This window comes from Gymnoscopelus microlampas, assembly GCF_963454915.1.
Source record: "Gymnoscopelus microlampas genome assembly, chromosome: 2".
Classification (NCBI taxonomy): domain Eukaryota; kingdom Metazoa; phylum Chordata; class Actinopteri; order Myctophiformes; family Myctophidae; genus Gymnoscopelus; species Gymnoscopelus microlampas.
In genome coordinates this window covers 5,739,121-5,761,817 of record NC_139939.1, presented here as the reverse complement: position 1 = coordinate 5,761,817, position 22,697 = coordinate 5,739,121, and the positions used below count along the sequence as shown (strand labels likewise).

The 22,697-nt window shown below is 44.9% G+C and overlaps 1 protein-coding gene across 1 annotated transcript in view; it reads right to left on the bottom strand.

Moving 5' to 3' along the window:
• Positions 1-22,697, bottom strand: part of LOC311053440 (protein jagged-1a-like) — a 57,033-nt gene that overhangs the window by 32,511 nt on the left and 1,825 nt on the right. Inside the window, exons 2-3 of the mRNA XM_084068967.1 lie at positions 22,237-22,566; positions 4,981-5,038 (exon numbers count right to left, since the gene is read on the bottom strand). Coding sequence (XP_083925093.1) covers positions 4,981-5,038; positions 22,237-22,566 — 388 coding nt within the window. The remainder of the gene's footprint in view (positions 1-4,980; positions 5,039-22,236; positions 22,567-22,697) is intronic.

Sequence of the window (22,697 nt, the reverse complement as noted above, 5' to 3'; positions counted from 1 at the left end):
ACCTGGTATCCCGGTTTCTTTAAGGCACTACATAGTCCTTTCTGCAGTCTACTTATGTGACTATTTACCTCGTTGTTGTTATGGAATTGTGCGATACTATAGCCTATTACTGTACAATTCCATAACATATTGTTTATTGAACTAGAATTCATGTTTACTCTGCTTATGCATAAGTCGCTCTGGATAGGAAACGTCTGCTAAATGCCTACATTGCAAATTGTAGACCTATGAGTCTCAGCCTGAAAGTAAAAGTACCTCAAATAGGCTCTATGCACAGCAGCCATATTGGAAAGAAATTGGGCCTCTTCTTACTTCCTTCACAGGTGTTACCAATGATACTAATGAAGGCGCTGTTCCATTCTGGTCAGGGTGCTGATATCGTGCATTTTGGCTCACTAGAAACACTCCATTGTGGTTCCCAAATGGCCCCTTATGGTGGGTGTGTAACTCTGAGAGTGTACTAATGGAACCAAATGGACCCTTACGGGTCCATTTGGTTCCATTTGTACACTCTCAGAGTTATGGGGGTCCTTGAAAATAAGACAACCACTATGCCACACTAAATGGAACAGAGCCTTTTAGTAACATTGGTAACACCTGTGAAGGAACTAAGAAAGGGGCCCAATTCATTCCCAATATGGCTGCTGTGCATAGAGCCTATTGTGAGCTTGTATATCTGCTATTTCTGAATAGCCCAAAGACATCTGACAAATGACACAGATGCGTTGTTGCGTTAAAAGGTTAAGTTAAGTACACTACTTGACTAAAATGTACTTGGGTTACTTTCCACAAGGCTGCTTGGCGTTGGACAGAGTGGTCTTGTGGACACAGGCTATGGTGGGGTGGGGGGTGGTGCTGGGTCGGACGGACGTCTCTCAAACTTTTTTGTCACGAGCGACTCAAAGACAAACACAGAAGTACGCTCCCTCGTTTTGTTTACTCTCCGTGCCGTGGTGTCAGAGAAGGGCCGCGGTGGTGGGGGGGGGAGGGAAGGGGGTATTTGTTAGGACAGTGTCAGTTTGTAGTCGCTGTACACAGGGGGGGGGGGGGCTGGGCTTTGGCTTGCACTAAGTCGTATTGCAAAGAAATCCCTAGCCGTGATGCGGTATTTCGCCAGCGGGGTGCAAAGCGTGGTCGGGCTGAGGTGACGCCAGTGCTCTGCTTTCGGAGGAACCAAAATTATGGAGGGCTTTTGCCAAATAACGGTCAGAAAATGGATCCCCAGAGAGAGGGAACGAAAATAATCAATCTGGGAGCAAACTGTGACCGTTCACATATCGCACTGCGTGCGGGGGGGGAAATAAACGGGTGTAAGAAATGGCACTGATGTAGCAGATTTGAGAAACGAGAAAAAAAATGGCTGACCTCTTGGCACCTTGGCGCAGCGATGTATGAAAGAAAAAGAAGAGCTGACCTTCAAAAAAAAAGGGAGCCGCTCTCTCTTTGCCCCTCGACAGATTCAAATATTTAAACCTCGCACTGGAATGATGAATACTGCTGCGGCTGTCAAGGCAACACCTGTCTGAGAGCTGGAACCGTAACTCATGACTTGGCGTATATAACGCATACATACAGTATCATAACTTAGTTTAGAAATGACCACTTTATGCTTCTCCTCTCCACTCCACTCAATGACTCATGGGGGCTCAAAAGGACCGATGACTTTTCATTCGAGACGTTTAATCCGGGGACTAATCTAGACCTTCCATACCCAGGTGAATGCAATTAACAAGCAGGTACAATAAGGAATCGTCCTGGCAGGGGTGTATTATTGGTGATTTTTTTTTTTTGGCGGAACACTATTTTAATGACGTCACGCGCACGCACGGCACGCACACATCGTGCGCACTTTATTTTCTCTTAAAGGAGACACACCATGAATTTAAAAAAATAAATTGATATTTAATATCATATGGTGTATGTCCCTCAAACCATTTTCAAAAGGTTTGAGCCTAAATCAACACTCAGATATACTCATCCCAAGTCAATTCTCTCAGGCTTATAAAGCACTTTCAGCTGCAATACCAAAACGTCCTGTTGGGCAGAGGGGTGCTACTGAGCAATTCTGTCTGTCAAAATACATGGGCAGAAAGTTTCGTGATGTAAGCAAACATGCCATTCTGAGATGGCCTGTTCAGACACGCCCATTCTGAAAATCTCTGAAATGAGAATGAATGACTGAATGTAAAAAAAATAAATTTGGGGGGTACAAGAGACACTGGGGAGCCCAAAAAAAAAAGTGAAATTCATGGTGTGTCTCCTTTAAAGTAGGAAACATGTTTGTATAGGAAAGGACTAGTTTTTAGCTTAGTTTTAGTCTTTTTAAACGAATAAAAATAATTCACTGTATGCCTTGAATTATAGGAGCTGAAACTAAAAGTTTTGAACGAGTATCTTTCTCTTCTTCGAAGGCGGCTGAGACATTGCTGCGTGCAGATAGGATATACAGTATACTGGCAGCATCTGCTGTGTTGCTTACCGTGTAGCCTATAGATGTGAGGAGTGAGGATGCATTTACACACTCACTTGTAAACCTGTTATGCAAAGTAGCCATTTGGGTACTTGGCTGTGGCTCCTGAACCGATGGGAGACACGTTCTAGCCATAGAGTTAAAGGGATAGTTCACCCATTTTGTTTTTCTATCGATTAGTCACCCCATGGAGACTTGAATTCATGGATATTTTTTTGTTTTTGCTGCATTCCTAAGCCAAATTTGGTGTCCAGGGGGGGTCGTACACCAAGCTGCCTCACGCTACAGAAACAGGAGATAGGCTCCAGCCCCATGGCTCGGCAAGGCTTACTTATTTACTCACAATGGGAATTGAGCAGTCGTGTGTGTTCCCCCACTCAGGACAGTAATTGAGGATCCTGGGCAATTTTACAATTTGTAGGCATTTAGCAGACACTCTTATCCAGAGCTAATTACAAGTGCGAGGTCAGAATAAGCAGAGTAAGCAGGAACTCTGGCCAATAAAACAACAAGGTAAATGGTCACATAAGTAAAGGGCAGAGTGAACAACGTAGCACTTCAAAGCAACTAGGATATCATGTAAACAATGCGCCTAGCATAACAACATGCTATGTAAATGACATTCTGTGGGGGGGGGGGGGGGGGGGGCACTAGAACAAACGTAGTGACAGCCACTAATGAAGGTGTTCATTACTGGCCTCCTTCCCAGCAGCACTTAGCTCCTGGATGCCACATTGAGGAGGTCAGTAATTTGTCCTGTCCTCATTTTGGGCGTCAAACCTCGTCAGCTAATAGTCTCCATTGATCTAGAACAGGGGTTCTCAAACTTTTTTATACCACAACCCCATATTATGAGGGTTTTTTATTTGGCGACCCACCCCCCGCGATCTAAATTTAACTCTGCGAGGGTACAGATGGAACCAAATGGACCCGTGGTGCATGTATTCGTACCACCCGTTCATATTGAACAGGAGCTGTCTGTGTATGAGTCAAGTGGCCAAGTGGCCGTCTCTGTCATGAACTCACATACTTCTGCCGTTTACTGTGTTAATCAGCAAAATAGGTACAGCTGGTCAAGCTTATATAACAACCCTGCCTGACAAGTCTACTGCAAGGGTGTACTCAATGAACACTAATTGCATTCATCACAGTCCCCTTCACATAGGTCGAAACTTTTTTTTTCCTTTTTCTTTTTGAGTGGTGCCAGCCACTCCTACACTTGACCGTGTGTGTCCGTCCGTCTTCATAAAAGAAAAGCTTATTTTTTTTGGTTGACAATGCGCGACCCCAATGGCACCCTCCCGCGACCCCACTTTGGGTGGCGAAACATAGTTTGAGAACCGCTGATCTAGAAGCACTACTGGTTCTCAAAGGGGACCCTCATGGGGAACGCCTTGCTGGGGCTTCCAGGGTGGTCCCCCCAGCAAAATAAGGAACATAAAACATTTAAGCCCCATTTTATTTCCCCGGCTAATTGAAAATAGCCGATCCACGAGGTGTGTGTATAAGCAATGAGCATGAACTCTAGCCAATAAACAACAAGGTAAATAGTCACATACGTAAAGGGCAGAGAGAACAGTGCTTCAAAGTAACTAGGACAGCAGTTAAACAATGAACCTATAGCATAGACAACATGCTATCTAAATAACATTCCGTACATTTGAAAGTATGGGATATTGCCTATTTTCCAAAAGTGTAGAGTAGACACATCTTCTGCTATGGAGGTCCGATGCCAAATACATATCAATTTGGCGGGGGGGGTGTTTCCTTGACATGAAAACGCTTAGTAGTATTTGAGTCTCTCTGCAAAAGGGCAGGGCGGGGCTGAATCTGGCGTAAACTCTTAGCATTCTCCTCCCCTCCCCTCCCCTCTCCTCCCCTCTCGTCTCCTCTCCTCTCCTCTCCTCTCCTGTGCACACCTGAGCAGGGGTCAGCGCACCCGGGGCCTATTTCACACGGGGCCTATAATGGTTCCCTGTGGGACGGCAAATACAACACACAGCCAACACTCCATCTGAAAACAAACAGGAGCTCGGGGGGGGGGGCTACATCCCTCCCTCCTCGCTTTTACAACCGCTCCTCTTTTCTGAATGGGACGATGTTATAAAGTCATAATCACATCGACCACGTCAAAACATACACAGTGATCTCACAAGCGGTTTGAGAACAGGGCTTATTAGCCACATAAAACGTTTTATATAATAACATTATAACTGTTGTTACTGTTACATAAGATCGACCTTGATGTAGTTGTTTTATATCAGCATGGCGTTGTTGTCGGGCAGAAGCCTGTTATGTCCATATTTTAACTGTTTGTATTTTTTTTGTAAATGAACGCCCCATTTTTGATCATACTACGGTGTCACACGATAGGATCCAAAGTAGCAGATGCACAAGCTTGAACTTGCAGATCTGCTACTTTTGCTATTTTTGAATTTGGATCCTGAATAGTAACAGTTTTGGACATGCCGGGCCCAGTGTCAAGGGTCATGTTGTGGACGGATACTCACGGCCTGTGGACGAGTCGTTGTTGAAGTCCAACGCTTCCACGATCAAGGTGTACGACCTCTGAACCAAGGAAGAGAAAGAGAACACGAGGAGATTAGAATCCAACAAACACAGCATCATCCCACCAGACCTGTCTATTACAACTACATTCATCGTCCATTTCTCTGTTATGATTGTTGGTAATGTTGATCTATTCATTGGTAATCATAATAATTATGATTACACATACTGTACACAAAAATACATGTATGCACTGCGCGCAAACACACACACGCACACACAGGGACACGGACACGCACGCCCAAGCCCACGCACACACACATTTTGCCACCTCTCTGAGTGTGTAAAAAGGTACAGTTTCTACTCGTAGGTTCATTTTCAAATTGTGCAAGTGCAACCCTGCATAATATGTAATGTTTACGTTCATAGTCTCAACGGCAAACACAGTGGGAGAGATGCAGCAATATAATACAACATAAACAACAGGAAAAGTTCATCCCTTGTTTATAGCTAGACCCTGTTCATCGCCTGGTCATTATGTGTGTGTGGTCACTACGCTTTAATACTCTTGAACAAGAGAACGGTGCAAAACATGATAAACTGTTTCTATTACACGTCAATTCTAGAGGCAAGATTTACTTCACAAGAGCATCAATCAAATAACATTTCTGGGCATGCCGTGTGTGTGTGTGCGGGTGCGTGTGCGCGCGTGCGTGCGTGCGTGTGTGTGTGTGTGTGTGTGTGTGTGCGCCTGTGTGTGTGCCTGTGTGTGTGCCTGTGTGTGTGCCTGTGTGCGTGCGTGCGTGTTGGACTCCATTATTTCGGCACCTCTTTTAAGCTCTTTGTCTCTCTTAAGGCCAGCATCGTTCTCACCACTATCGAATGACATGACAGAGAGACAGAGAGAGTTGTGCATTCTTGCTAGAATGTATCATCTGAAGTAGATTGTGCTCGCGCACCGTCCGTGTTTGAGTGTGTGTGTGTGTGTGTGTGTGTGTGTGTGTGTGTGTGTGTGTGTGTGTGTGTGTGTGTGTGTGTGTGTGTGTGTGTGTGCGTGCGTGCGTGCGCTAGCCCACGCTCCTTGACACTAATTTGCCAACATTCACACATGAACTACTTTGTAGTAGTAAGAAGTCCAAGGAGAGGAGAGGGGAGGGGAGGGGAGGGGAGGGGAGGGGAGAGGGGAGGGGAGGGGAGGGGAGTGGGGAGGAGAGGAGAGGAGAGGAGAGGAGAGGAGAGGAGAGGAGAGGAGAGGAGGTGTGTTATAGTTTTTGGATGAGTCAGCTTGCATGGACTCCTCAGAGCTCCAGACAATCCAGGTAATTTATAGCTTTAGTGGCACCAGCTGCTTAGCCATGCCTGTAATTAGATGGCTGCTACATCATGAATGTATCTATACGAGCTGCATGATAGTCACACCAAAAAATCTATATTTCTGCTATTTTTTTATGAGGAGGAGGAGGTCAGTGACAGCTTTCACTCTCTGGAGGGAGGGGAGGTTCTGGAAAACAGTTAAAACGCAGGTGAATGAGGGAACATGTCTGGACAGGTCTGGAGGAGAGAGAGAGAGAGAGAGAGAGAGAGAGAGAGAGAGAGAGAGAGAGGGAGGCAGGGAGGGGTGGATGTGAGAGGTTTGATTCTGACAAGCAGGCTGGTTCAGGTCGTGGTCTCTAATGGTTTCTGTGTCGCGGGGCGGTGTCACTTTGCCAACCAAAACGTGTCTAACACGCCGACAACACACGTCACATGATGTCATCCGCAAACACATCTGCACGTCTCAAAACGAGCTCCGTTTCCCAGGCTGAGCCTCACACAGCACAGCGACTCAGCAGAGTGGAGCAATAAAAAAAGCTTTCAGCTGACATCACAAAACCACCAAAACTATTCAATTCCCCCCCCGACCCGACTTTAAAACGAAACAGAGACAAGGAATCATGTCACAACAATAACTCTATTTATAACGCAGTAAAAGTGCAAAAAAAACAAAGAGACGATAAAAGTCAAGACTCTTTCCTGTTGCGGTTGACATGATAAGCAACCAGGGCTGTCAATCAACGTTCGCCGACCCCGGCAATTTATCGATCAATCATCACTAGATGATGGATGACAGACTTTTTTTTTATCGGGAAAGGGTTGAGTTTACAAGCTCCGTAAACATGAAGGAACTCTGGTCTTTAACCCAGTGAGACCGGGAACGCATCTGTGTCACTCGAGATGTCTTTGGCTATTCAAAAATAGCAAATATACAAGCTCATAGCGCGGCACCGAGTGCCGCGCTATGAGCTTGTAGATCTGCTATTTTTGAAAAATCTTGAAAAAAAATGTTTTTCGATTTTTTTCAAAAAACTCTTAGGATTTAGATTTTTTTTAAAGAATCGCCTCAGGTCTTAAAGGGTTAACCCAGTGAGAGCGGGAACGCATCTGTGTCACTTTAAGATTTCTTTGGGCAATTCAAAAATAGCAGATAAAATACGCTGCCAAATACATATCTAAAAGTCCTAACGGTATGTTGCTATATCAGTGCATGGTGCTCCAACTTTGTCCATGTCAAGGACCCCCAAAATGATATGTATTTAGCCGTGGACCCCCCTCTCAAAATATTTAGCTCCAGGGAGGGACACAAATGTTCACTTTAAAAAGAATGCACATTCAAAGATTTGCACAAATGTTCACGATTTCTCAAAAATATGAGCTTGTATATCTGCTATTTTTGAATGGGCCAAAGTATAAAGTGGTTGCTTCCCCGGTCTTAATGGGTTAAAATGTCCATGTTTGGCGGTGTGGACGAGAGGCAAGGCAGACCGCATGCGGGTTCCTCGGAGCCCGGGCCGATGGGACCACATGAAAGCCAGAGCAGAGCCCTGCGGGCTTTTCTAATTACCCCACGACCCATAATTCACCGGGGCAGTTATCAGTCTGAAGAATGCTTATAAAGTGCTGTTTTTTTTTGGGGTTCCCATATTCCTCCTTTACCTTCTCGTTCTTTTCACCCCACAGAGTTTTTTTTTCATTCTCTTTTACGACCAAGTTCCACTTCGGTTTGGGACCGACGCTTCTCAACATGGGGTATGGGGACCCCCAGGGGTCGTTGGGGGGGGGTTCCAGGGGGTCCCCAGCTAAATGATTGATAGTTATAAGAACCAGATGGATCCTTACAGGTCTGTAGCTCTGAGAGTGTACAAATGGAACCAAATGGACCCGTAAGGGTCCATTTGGTTCCATTTGTAAACTCTCAGAGCTAAATTAACATTTGTTGTACACCAGAAATAATTGTAATAATCAAGGGGGTCTGTGGCCTAATCAATGCATATCAAAGTGGGGGTCCTTCAAATAAAAATAAAACGTGTTGAAAGCATGATAAGGCGGGGAGGTGTGTGCACGCGCACGCGTACATGCATGTGTGTGTGTGCGCCGTGTGTACACTGCAGTGCTACTTTCGACAGCAAATTCTGATTTAGTCTTAGTCTTTTGAATAACACGCCATTTAGTTTTAGTCCTATTTTAGTCTTCTGAAATTGTTTAGGCTTTTTTTTCTCCTTCGCGCTTTACTCCAAAATAAGAGCCTGGACCAGCCTGTTGACGTTCCTGGCATAGGAAGGCGGTGATTTCCCCGACCAACCAGAAAGCAGTGGGCGTCGCTCCAAATGGTGTGACGTCAGGGCTCTCAATGTTGCACACTGGGGAGGAGGAGGAGGGGCGGGAGCACAGATCGGTGAACCAATGGGATACGGCGGATTCTCTCTCCGGAGATTTTGAACCCGCCCCCCTCTAGACACAGATATCAGACGTGCTAGGGCAGCCTACGTCTTAGTCGACTAAATATCAAAATCGTAGTCTTTTAGTCTTGTAGTCTTAGTCAACAAAATGAACACTGGCACACTGCTGGATGCTGATAATAGGCTCTATGCACAGCAGCCATATTATCACTTCCTTCACAGGTGTTACCAGTGATACTAATGAAGGCTCTGTTCCATTTAGTGTAGCACAGTGGTTCTCAGGTTTTTGAATTTCAGATTTCCACGACCCCCATAACTCTGAGAGTGTACAAATGGAACCAAATGGACCCGTAAGGGTCCATTTGGTTCCATTTGTACACTCTCAGAGTTACACACCCGTAAAAGGGCCATTTGGGAGTGTTTCCAGTGAGCCAACATGCACAATATCAGCACCCTGACTCCGTCTGACCAGAATGGAACAGAGCCTTCATTAGTATCATTGGTAACACCTGTGAATGTCTTACAATATGGCTGCTGTGCATAGGGCCTATCGGCCACCATGACGTGAGTTCAAATCTCACGTCACACGCTCCAGAATATAGCGACAACCTCAGCACATTACGTGGGGGTGACGTAGTGTTATGTTGGTTGGGTGGGGGTTCAGGGGGGGTCGGGGTATAACCACACGGCTCTGACCTCCCAATCAGAGCTTCCTGTGGTGCTCCCTGGAGCGCCGTGATCCCGGGCCAGAGCCGCGCATTGTCTCGTAATCCAGCACCCAGCTCAGCCGGAGCGGACCGACCATTGTTCCACCTCCCGATAATATAAGCTGATACTGACTCTGTTGTCTGTCTGGGGGGCAACCGGCGGACGAGAGACACACACACAGAGAGAGAGAGAGAGAGAGAGAGAGAGAGGGGTGAGAGGGAGAGAGCGCGACGGAGAGAGGAGAGGGGAGAGAGAGAGAAAGTAGAGAGAGTGAGAAAGAGAGAGAAAGAGAACTGAGATAGAGGGGGTAAATGAAGTAAGGGGAAAGACAGAAGGTCAGAAATAGAGTCAGGTTAAGAAAGATGCAAAGGAAAACAGAGAATGTGTGAAAGAGGAGAAAAGAAACACAAAGAAAGACAGAAAGGAAGAAAGAAAGAAAGGACACAAGTACCAGAGAAAACAGTGTAAAAAAGTGTGTTCCACAAAGTCTAGTGAGTAACAGAGCGAGGTGACATGTTCAGAATGATGCGGTGGCTTTGTGGAATGCGGTGAAGACGGCATGTATGTTGCCAGTAGCTGCAGCTTCACTGAACATGCCAGTTACCATGGGTGTCAGGGTTCACTGAAAATGCCAGTTACCATGTGTGTCAGGGTTCAAAAGAAGGAATGTCCGGCCGCCAGTCAAGTGCAGCCACCCAGGTTCAACAAAGAGCAAGGCGTGTGAACGAGAGCTCTTTATGCTGCGCCGGTGTTTGGAGGGTCAGGGACGAAAAAACGTCTCGACGATGTCATGCTCTTCTTAAAAGCCCCCAGGGCGTAACGTACACGGACCGGACTCCACTAGGGTTGGGATCCGGGGAACCGGAGGAACCGGATCCAACCAGAATCGGTTCACACATCACCATCACCAGAACCGGTTTTATCTACACCGTCAGAGCTGGTTACAATTACAATACCGGTGTTTCTCAAACTTTTTTCATTTCAAGGACCATCATAACCCTACAGACCTGTAGGGGTCCCTTTGGAACTCCCAATTGTTAAAGGGAACCGTTAATGCTTAATTGGTTCTCAAAAAGGGGTCCGGGGACCCCCAGGGGTCCTTGAGGGAGTTCCAGGGGGTCCCCAGCTAAATGATAGGTAGTTGGGAACCAAATTGACCCTTATGGGTCTGTAACTCTGAGAGTGTACAAATGGAACCAAATGGACCCGCCTAATGCATGTCAAACAGGGGGTCTTTGAAATTAAAATGGTTGAGAATCACTGCTAGAGCCGTACAAATATTCTCTTATGGGGGTCCTTGGCCTATCTTTTTCAAATGGGGGTCAGCGGGCTAAATAAGTGTCAATTTGGGGGTCCTTGACATGAAAAAGGTTTGAGAACCACTGCGTTAATGAAGCGGAATCGTTCAAATCCTAAAGGAGCCCAACCACATGGACTGTCACGCACTATCACAGTGAAGAGTTGTTGTCAGCTGTTCCGTCTTTAGGGTTGGCAAACACAACGAGGTCAGTGTGATTTTAACGAGCAATCTCTCAAAAACAATTGGACAGTAACAGTATCGATATGTAAAGAGACAACACGATTGGTGTCCTGAAGAGGAATCCAACCACATCCACTGGGACGCAAGGACGGACGGACGGACGGGCGAACCGGACGGAGCCATATCTGACAGCTCAGGGTGTCAGGACTGGAGACGCCGGGCCAACATAGTTTGTCTTCATCTGTTTTCGCTCCAAGTTGGGAAGCCACAGTGGCCGCTGATCTGTAGATGAGGACGACAGACGAATGTCTTCCATGACAACTCAGCAGTTATATCTGTGGCCACGTTCGCCACGGTTATTGGCTTTTACCCCCAAACAAGACTTCCAGGAGTTAAAAGATGAACGAGGGCTTCACATACACATAGAAAAATAATAGTTCTTAAATGGTTCTTTAAAAGGCTATATGGTTCCACAAAGAACCATCAACTACTAAAGAACCATATATCTAGTGAATGGTTCTTCATGTTCCTCATCTAGTTCTAGAGAACCTTTTTTTGTCAAAGTTATTTGAGGAACCTAAGCCATGTCTTAATAGGCAGACATTCATCGAAAATAGTAGATGTACAAGCTCTGCTATTTTCGACGACCGCGCTGTGAAGCTTGTAGATCTGCTATTTTTGAACAGCCAAAGAAATCTTAAAATGACACAGATGCGTTTCCAGGTCGAATGGGTTAAAGGCTGTGCATTAAAATCTCCCGAATCTCAAAAATAGCCGACCGACAAGCTCACGACGCATCCCCATGCTTGTAGATCTGCTTTTTAGCTGAATGTTTGCCCCAGAAAAGCGACGCCCGGGGGTGCCGATATAGCCAAGTGGTTAAGGCATGTTTCCCCATAGGCTCTGATGCCCTGACAACGAGTGCCGGGTTCAATTCCCCCGGGCCCGGGGGACCCTTGGTGCATGTCACTCCCCAACTCTCTCTACCCTATGTCTCTCTCTACACTGTGGACTATCAATAAAGGCAAGAAAAGAAAAATAACTTGCTTTCATGTGGGGCTTTGTAAAAGGCCTTTGTCCTTGACATGGGGTCTTCAACGTTTTTCAGACCAAGGACCCCTATAGATGAAGCAGGGACCCCAACAACTTTTTCATAGATTCCATATAGTTTCGTTTTTTGACAGCACGATCATCAGTCTATTTTGGATTCATGTTAATGTGTATTTTAAGACATTTCACCACTTAAAGGAGGAGTTCACCCAAAAAATGACTTATTTTTTATCAATTGCACACCCCATGAAGCCTTGAATTCATGGATTTATTTTTATGGGGCCAGGCTTCCAGCATGGACCCATATTGTTATTCGCATTATTCCATTTCTTCTTCTTCTTCTTCTTCTTCTGCCACTTTTGGCAGTTCTGGCTGAACCGTGCAGTCGCTTTTTATGAAACTCGGCCATATGATAGATGGTCATGAAAAACGATCAAAAAATAAATCTCACAATCTTTCGTCAAAAGGTGGCGCTATAGCACTCAATTGAAAATGACAACTTTGAACAGGTACAACTCATGCCCTGTTTCACCTACAGCCATGAAACTTCGATGCACACATGCGTCTCCTCATGCTGAACAACTTTCACACTCTCACTTTTGACCTCTGACCTTTAGATCTCCCACCATTTTGAATAATATGAAAAACAGTTAAAACCTATCTCCTCCTGGGATTTTTGAGTAATCTGCACGAAACTTTTTACACATGAACTTTGGACCTATACCAAAAAACGTTTGCAAAATATCTTCCATAAGTGAAAAAATGAAGCTTTAATGAGCCAATGAATATTGCAGTTTTATGACAATTATTCATCTGCCCCTAACACATACATGCAGACTTACCATTCTTTGAAACTTTGCAGAAATGTAAAGGGCCATTCCAAATATCACTGAAACCAATCTTACTCCAATTGGTCAAACGGGGGCGCTATAGCAATTTTTTGAAAATTGAAACTTTAAACAGGCAAAAGTCATGCCTCGTTTGGCCGACAGCCATTAGACCTGCTTACACATGTGCCTTGACTAATGAGGAACACATCTATCACGTTGACCAGTAAGCACCGCCCTTAGATTGTCCGCAATCTTGAGCAGTTTGAAAAACACTTAAACCCAGGATTTTTCAGCTATTTGCGTGAAACTGTATGATCTGTGTGATCTCCTTTTTCACAGGTTCTTGTCTGTTGGTGGCTTCTCGCTTAAATGTGTGCCCCACAACCTGAAGGTCACCAGTTCAAGCCTCACTTGGTGCAGACTTCATCTAAGTTGCATTTCACACAACATGACTATCAATGAATACATCTGCAATTGTTAAAGATAACATGAAATACTTAATTGAGTGTTTTTTACATACAGCTGATCTACAATCTCACAACTTTTCAGATAGCAATGAGAGTATCTTTTTTCAATGTATAACATACTTCATTGTGAAAATAGCCAATGTACAATCTGACAACTTTTAATGGTTTGTGAGCTTGTAGATCGGCTACTTTCACTAATTTTGGTTCTGAGGAGATGTACAATTTCTTCATTGGTAAATGGTTTGTGAACGAGTGATCTTAGTGTTAGTGAAACAGGGGCTTGGGTCATGACAGAAGGCAAGAGTTTGTGATCCTCAACAGACAATATCAGCCTGGACAAAGATATAGCACTATAGGTAGTGTTGCAGCTACCTAAGAGTGCTTCATGACCGTAAGGTTGCCGGTTCAAGCCTCACTTGATGCAGACTCATTTAAGTTGAAATGCAAAAAACATGACTCAATCTATTCCGTTTCCATGGCGCTCTCTCTCTCTCTTCAATCTATTCCATTTCCATGTCTTTCTCTTCAATCTATTCCGTTTCCATGTCTCTGTCTCTTCAATCTATTCCATTTGTCTCTCTCTATGTCTCTTCAATCTATTCCGTATCTATCTATCTATATCTCTATATATATATCTCTCTCTCTCTCTCTCTCTCTCTCTCTCTCTCTCTCTCTCTCTCTCTCTCTCTCTCTCTCTCTCTCTCTCTCTCTCTCTCTCTCTCTCTCTCTCTCTCTCTCTCTCTCTCTCTCTCTCTCTCTCTCTCTCTCTCTCTCTCTCTCTCTCTCTGAGGGGTGGCCATAGCTGAGTGGTTAGTGAGCCCGCCTAGGGAGCCAGAGACTCTGCTTGCCCCAGGTACGATTCCAGGCCAGGTCAGCAAATGTGTCGATGAAATGAAATTTGTCCCTGAGCAAGACTCTTAACCCCTAATTGCTCACAGGCACTCATTGGAAACAAGAACGCAAGGACTTTCATGAACTGACCTGTTAAAGGAATTATCATTTCTCTTTCTCTCTCCTGGCCCCATATTATCGCTGCTTGCAGCTATATTTGTTTTTGTGGCATTCCTAAGCCAATAATTTGATGACCGTGTGTATTTCCGGTAGGAGACACAAATAATCGACTTTGTGTCTCCTACCGGATACATTAGCCGGTAGGAGACGGGAATCAAATTATTGGCTTAGGAATGCCACAAAAACAAAAAAGAATCCATGGATTCAAGGCTTCATGGGGTGTGCAATTGATTGAAAATAAGTCATTTTTCGGGTGAACTACTTCTTTAAACCGTCTACACTGAATAAACTTGACCAGTATACTCTTTTTTTCCACCTCTACACCAAACCTCTTTGCCAAAACTTGCCGATATCCAATGACACAGATGCGTCCTGTGTCATTAGCGTTCTGTGTCAAATAGCAGATCTACAAGCTCACAACGCCTCGCGCTGCGAGGCGTTGTTGAGCTTGTAGATCTGCTATTTTTGGCTAAAGTTCTCCTCAGAATATGGTGGTCAATGTAAAAAAAGATGAAGACACAAAGATTTGGCGGCCCCCCTCTGGTAACTCTGAGGACCCCCTAGGCCCTAGGGGTCACGGACCCCCTGTTGAAGACCCCTGTCCTTGACAATGCAACTAAAAGTCAAAGCAGCACATTGGTCTGAGAGCAGATCGGTATAACGTTGTGTCATCATCAGTGAGCCATGCAGTCCTTCAGCCTGAAGCCTTTTTAAAAACACTGACCTCCTTTCTGAAAGGACGAGAGCAGTGGTTCTCAACTTGTGGGCCGGGGGGCCTACTGGTGGGGCCGTGAGGATACTGCAAGTGGGCCCCCAAATAATTGGGAAAACACTAACATTCAACCCATTGAGACCTGAAGCCGATTCTACATGTCTCCTAAATCTCAACAGTATTCTGAAAAACGTATGTTTCTATATCAGTGGTGCTCAATCTTTTTCATGTCAACGACCCCCAAAATTATATGTATTTGGCCGCGGACTCCCATCAAAATATGCTGTTCCAGGGACCCCCAGAAGCAAAGATTTGAGTTAAAAATGTTCGCTTTAAAAATATATATACATTCAAAGATTTGCACACATTTTCACGATTTTTCAAAAATAGCAGATATACAAGCTCGTATATCTATGAGCTTGTAGATCTGCTATTTTTGAATAGCCCAAAGTGTAAAATAATGCTTTTTAGCTCAAATCTAAAGATGACACAGTTCCAGGTCTTAATGGGTTAATTGATCATTAAAATAAACACGCTCGCAAAAATGCACACGGTCCACCCATCTGACCACTTAACACGGCACCGCAAAAAAGACATGTTCAAGTGGGCCCTGCTCCAGAAAAGGTGTAGAAGTGCTGTGCTAGCCTAGAGAGAAACCCACACTAACAGCTATAGACAGAGGCCCTCGCAGGTAAACCACTCCTCCCTCTACCCCCCCCTCTCTCTCTCTCTCTCTCTGTCCCCCCCTTTCCTTGTTCTCCTTTTCCCAGCAGGAAGCCCCCCGTTGCCAGGCAACCGGCCACCAAAACATCCAATCACTTGGTTCCAACCAGGAGATCTGGCTTCTCTTCAGTCAAAAAAACCCAAATGCAGGGCCGATAAGAGACCAAAATAATCCTCTCCCGGAAAAAAAAAAAGAAGACAGAAATGTTTCCCTGACGGTTTCAAATTCTTTTGTGAAACGAACGGCCCCAGCTGGAGCGTTTTTGTGTGTCTCTCCCTCTCTCTCTGACGAGGAGTCTTATTTCAACACACGACACGACAACAACAACAGAACGTATTGTAGAAGATATATATACTGTAGAATAGGGAAATAAAACAAAGGTTAACGTCCACAATGACGGAATATTTACCGAAGCTCTGTATGAGAGTCCCTTTCGAATTAAAACGCCATCATGGAACCTCAGGATTGTCATCAAGGAGGGACACAAAGAAACAGGCACATTCCCATGACACCAATTAAACTCCAGGCTCAGATCCACTGTCTGCGGCACCTTTTTTAACACATTCAATCCGGGAACGCCATTATTTTATACTTTGGCTATTCAAAAATAGCAGATCTGCAAGCTCAGAGTGCCGCGCTCTGAGCTTGCAGATCTGCTATTTTGTAAAAAATCTCGAAAATGTGTGCAAATCTTTGAATATATATGTATTTTTTAAGGGACCGTTTGTTACTCAAATCTTTGCTTCATGGGGGTCCCTGGAACAAACCATTTTGAGATGTGGGTCCACGGCAAAATACATATCTAAAAATGTTTTCTAAATCCTAACAATATGTTGCTATATTAGTGGTGCTCCAACTTTTCCATGTCAAGGACCCCCAAAATTATATGTATTTAGCCACAGACCCAAATCTCAATTGACTTTTTTGGGGGGGGTTTGTAACTTTATTTCGGTTAATTCGGTTGTTCAGTGGCGATCTGAACCAGGCGATCTGATTTTGAAAAATATTTTTAATTTTTTTTTTTTTTTTTTTTTTTTTGACCAGCACCCACAGTGGGTGCTTTAGCCCCCGGGCACCCACGGTTTCGGCGCCCTTGCTTACGGGTCCATTTGGTTCCATTTGTACACTCTAAAGGTCCTTACACACCGGGGCAATTCGCTATATTCGCTGGTATGCAAGGACCGGTCCTTACATACCGGCGAATATAGCGAATATACGCAAAATTCGGACTCGTTCCGAATAATTAAAAGACGCTTTTTCGCTTCGCTTCGCTTTTTCGCTCCATGTACGGAGCCATTGACTTCATAAGGTTTTTAAAAAAAAACGCATTATTCGCACGAAAAAATCGCCCCGGTGTGTAAGGACCATCAGAGTTACACACCCGTAAGGGGCCATTTGGAACCCCCTCAAGGAACCATGAGTTTGACCAGAATGGAACAGAGCCTTAATTGGTATTATTGGTAACACCTGTTAAGGAAGTAAGACGAGGCCCAATTTCTTTCCAAAATGGCTGCTGTGCATAGAGCCTATCCCGGCTCAACTAAGTTTTAAGCGGTTAAAACGTGACGTGAAAAAAACAACAACAAAGCAATACACGTGAGCGGCGTGGCGTGGTGTTAAAACAAACATCAGGAATGTCCCGCGGTCCATTTAGCTTCAAATGGAGCATTTCCTGGGCAGCATTGTGTGCTAACGCGGTGCGTTAGATAAGCCAGGTGTTTTACTGCCCCGCTCTAACAGCGGCCATTGTCCCGTCCCAGTCATTGTCCCATTTAAGGGTGACGTTGTAAACGCACGACGGCTGACGACCAGCTGAGACGCAGCCCTTGCACCGCATGCGGCCTGCAGGCAGTGGTGGAAAGTAACTAAGTACATTTACTTAAGTACTGCCTACAGGCCCCGCTGTGCCCCGGGGCCATTCCTTCCATTGTGGTCTTATCTCTGTCTGTATCCTGCTACTGTAACCGCCACATTAACCCCCTGGGGATCATTAAAGGGTGCTGTGAGGGATACTTTTCTTTGTTAACGTGAAGTGTTAAATAGCTCTACATTCCCATAGCAAACATTGCTGTAGAGTGATTGCTCAGTAAACAGGGGTGTCCCTGTCTCTCCGGGGAGACTAGTCTCTTCTACCTCATACAGGATGCTGTCCAGATTGTAATCAGGTTGATTCTATCTAGTACATTCATGGGCAACTAGCGGCCCAGGGGCCACATGCGGCCCCCACTTTCACTTAATGTGGCATGTGTTAATATCGGAATACTGATATATAATTGATTTCAGCTGTTACAATTCCAAACATGCAAACATGACCCGCTTTAATTACGTCAGTCTATATTAGTAGCTTTTTCTTCTTCTTCTTTTACGTCCAATGTTTTTAGTATTTAGCATAAATAAATGCATTTGAAATTAAATAAAAATGTTACTTTTCAGGATTCCAATTCAAAACTAACGAAAAATTATGCAGGATTCCAAAAAACAAAAATAGACGATCTACAAGCTCAAAACGCATCGCACTTTTGCTACTTGTGTGTGACATAGAATGGAGAAAGTAGGGCATTAATCACGAAAAAAAGTTACAAATACGGAGATAAGAGGTTTCTGCCCGACAGTATATGGAATAATGGGGCCCTCTGGTTGTACGACAGAGTATAAGTTAAGGACAGGAAACCGACTTGTTTTAGTCGCCCTTCTGCCGGTCATAGTGGGTGCAGGATTCTGTCTGTTCTCCTCCCGAAGCTTAACCCATTAAGACCTGGAACGCTGATTTGAGCTAAAAAAAAACATTATTTTATACTTTGGCTATTCAAAAATCTGCTATTTTTGAAAAATCTTTCTATAAATATTTAAAGCGAAGATTTTTAACTCAAATCTTTGCTTCTGGGACCCCCTGGAACAAAATATTTTGAGATGGGGGGGTCAAATGTGGCCAAATACATATAGTTTTGGGGGGCCTTGACATGAAAAAGATTGAGCACCACTGATATAGATACGTTTTTCAGAATACTGTTGGGATTTAGGAGACATGTAGAATCGGCTTCAGGTCTTAATGGGTTCATGTATGCTTCGTCATATGACGATGTCTCTTGCCGAAAAGAGTAGATCTGCGAGCCATCAACGCGTCGCCATGCGACGCGTTGATAGCTCGCAGATATACTCTTTTCGGCAAGCACACGACGAGGTACAGATGAGGCTAAAAATGACTTGTTGGGCAGACAAACCCTTGGTGTGAATGGGCCCTCATGTGACTCACTGGATGCTACATGACCTCAACACCGACCTGCCTCTAATCAGCTTCTATTGAGAGTGACTTATCAAATGAAATAACAAGCATGCCCGCCAGCTACTGTTCATTATGACCTACTAGGGTCTATCTGAGTTTATCTATACAGTCACTTTGCAATGGAACTAAACTAAATCAGCCATGCTCAACCTTTTACATTTCCAGGAGTTACATACACGTAAGGGTCCATTTGGTTCCCTGCTGTCGATCGTTTAGCCGGGGAGCAGTGGTTGAAAAAGTGCTCAAATGTTTTACTTAAGTAAAAGTGTCAATACTGCAATGTAGAAGTACTGTGTTACTGTGTTAAGTAAAAGTCCGGAATTAAAAATGTACTCGAGTAAAAGTACAAAAGTATTGGTATCAAAATGTACTTAAAGTGCCAAAAGTAGAAGTACTAAAATGTTTGAAAATAGCAGATCTACAAGCTCACAGCGCGTTGCGATGCGACGCGTTGTGAGCTTGTAGATCTGCTATTTTTAAATAGCCTAGGTTTAAAATAGGGCTAAAGTGGTTAATGCATGTTTTATAATCTACTATCTGCAAAGTAACTAGTAACTAAAGTCTTCAAATAATTGTAGTGGAGAAAAAGTACAATATTTGCCTCTGAGATGTAGTGGAGTAGAAGTAAAAGTATAGACAATTGGAAATTCTCCAGTAAAGTAAAATTGTACAGGTACCTAAGTACAGTACTTGAGTAAATGTACTTAGTTACTTTACACCACTGCTGGGGACCCTCTGGAACACCCTCGAGAACCCTTTAGGGGTCCCCAGAACCCAATGTTGAGAACCAATGGGTTAAATCATGTCAGTAAGACATTTTATTGTTTGTAACCAATCAGTGACCAGTGTAAACTACAGATGTATCCACAACATCTGTTTACACTGGTGTTCTACACAGAGCCGGTTTCCTCTCCCCAACACGGCCAATAGGCTCTATGCACAGCAGCCATATTGGAAAGAAATTCCTTCCTTACTTCCTTCACAGGTGTTACAAATGATACTAATGAAGGCTCTGTTCCATTTCGTGTAGCACAGTGGTTCTCAAACCTTTTAATTTCAAGGACCCCCATAACTCTGAGAGTGTACAAATGGAACCAATTACGGGTCCATTTGGTTCCATTTGTACACTCTCAGAGTTACACACCTTTTAAAGGGCCATTTGGAACCCTGGACCACACTTTGAGACCCACTGGTGGGTTTCCAGCAGAGTGTTTCCAGTGAGACAACATGCACAATATCAGCACTGTGACTCTGTTTGAACAGAATGGAACAGAGCCTTCATTAGTATCATTGGTAACACCTTTGAAGGAAATAAGGAGGAGGCCCAATTTCTTTCCAATATGGCTGCTGCGCATAAAGCCTATTGCGCTCAGTTCAGATAGACGTTCTGCAAGCCGAACGCACCACGGTTGGGTTCAAACCACATAGACATTGAAGGTGGTGGACAGGTGCTTTATTCAGCCTGAGCGCCCAACGTTCACTTTAATGAGATGTCAGTGACACTTCCTGCAAACGCTGTGTCCTTGTTTCTACGGTAACTGTTACATTTCAGGGTCAACGAACCTACCGAGGCTCTTATCACGTTGACAAGATAAACCAACAGAGTACGAGGCACGCTATACTGCCAAAACCAACCAATAAACACGCACGCACACGCACACACACACACACACACACACACACACACACACACACACACACACACACACACACACACACACACACACACACACACTTTCCCATCCATCACATCCTCCTACAGTGTGGAGTCAAGTGTTTTACAGTGTGACAGCTTCAGTCAGTCAAAAAATACGGCCTTCATCCCCCGTCCTGAATCCTGCAGGTCCGTACTCTGTCTAAACCCAGTGGTTCTCAGACCCCCATGGGTCCTTGAGGGGGGGCCCCAGCAAAATGAGGAACAGATTGATTTCACTATTATTTCCACCAGTCTAAAAGTTATAGACCAATGAGAGAATGTATAAGAATGACTATTCAGAATCAGATCAGAGGTGTCACTCTCTGTAATGAATATTCTGTACTGAATCTAAACTATCAAGAATCTCTTATGGCAGTTCCTGGCACGCGTTCTGTTCAAATGGGGGTCTGCGGCCTAATACATATCACTCTGGGGTTCGTTGACATGAAAATGTTTGAGAGCCGTTGCATTAAAGGAACCCCCAGGTGATATGTATTTGGCAGCGGACCCCCATTTGAATCGATTTTGTGCCAGGGACCCCTGAAGAGAAGATTCTTCAACATTTGTCTACAAGCTCACAACACGTGTGAATCGGCTATTTTCAAAAAGCCCTTTTAGATAGAGCTTAAGTGTTTCAAATGATCCTCGTTTTGCTGGGGAACCCCTGGAACCCCCTCAAGGACCCACTGGGGGTCCCTGGACCGCCAGTTTGAGAACAAGTGGTCTAATGATCCACTCTACCATCTGCAACTAAGATTTTGTTACATGTATACTGCATCTATAAGTGTTTCAAAGTTCACAATGCAGGCAATAATTCCATGTCTTGTCAGTGGCTCAGGGGTAGAGTGGCCGGGTGGAAACCGTGAGGTTCCCAGTTCGATCCCGGGCTCCCCCAGAGTTAGTGTCAAAGTGTCCTCGAGCAAGACGCTGAACCCCTAATAGGCTCTATGCACAGCAGCCACATTGAACAGAAATTGGGCCGCTTCCTTCACAGGTTTTACCAATGACACTAATGAAGGCTCTGTTCCGTTTAGTGTAGCACAGTGGTTCTCAAACTTTTTAATTTCAAGGACCCCCATAACTCTGAGAGTGTACAAATGGAACCAAATGGACCCGGAGGGTCCATTTGGTTCCATTTGTACACTCTCAGAGTTACACCCTCTCAAGGAACCATGAGGGTCCCTGGACCACACTTTGAGACCCACTAGTATTTCTAGTGAGCCAACGTGCACAATATCAGCACCCTGACTCTGTTTGACCAGAATGGAACAGAGCCTTCATTAGTATCATTGGTAACACCTGTGTAGGAAGTCAGAAGAGGCCCAATTTTTCTCCAAAATGGCTGCTGTGCATAGAGCCTATTGCTCCCGATGAGCAGGTTGGTGCCTTGCATGGTTTCCTCCGACATCGGTCTATGAATGTGTGTGTGAATGGGTGAATGTAATGCACAACCTACGTAAAGCGCTTTGGATAAAAGCGTTATATAAATGCACCATATATTGTATTCACACACACACACACACACATGGCACCAAAACAAATCAAAACGTCATTCAAAAATATAACAAATTTTCCACTCACCGGCCAGGCGAAGCTGAAAGGCAGCACGATGCGGGACTTGTCGCTCCTCGCTCCGCTGCCGCCGCCGCGAAAGCTAAACGTATTCCCTCCCACCACGGGCGTGCTGGCCGCGCCGAAGCTGCAGGGCCCCGCCGACGTCACCTTCAGCTGGTACTCCTTCAGGCACGCGCGGAAGTAGGTGTCGCACTCGGCCCCCGTGCAGCGCGAGTCGGCACCGGCGGGGGGGGCGCCCCGGGCGCCGTCTCGGCAGCAGGAGCCCGACCGCAGCTCGCCGTTCAGGTTGCGCATGGACAGGATCTGCAGCTCGAAGTGTCCGGAGGATGAACCCACCTGGTTGGAATCACAAAGACGGAGAGTTATGCACCGTTAGATGCAGTGGTGTAACGTAAACTAAGTACATTTACTCAAGTACTGTACTTAAGTACGATTTTGAGGAACTTTTACTTTACTGGAGTATTTCC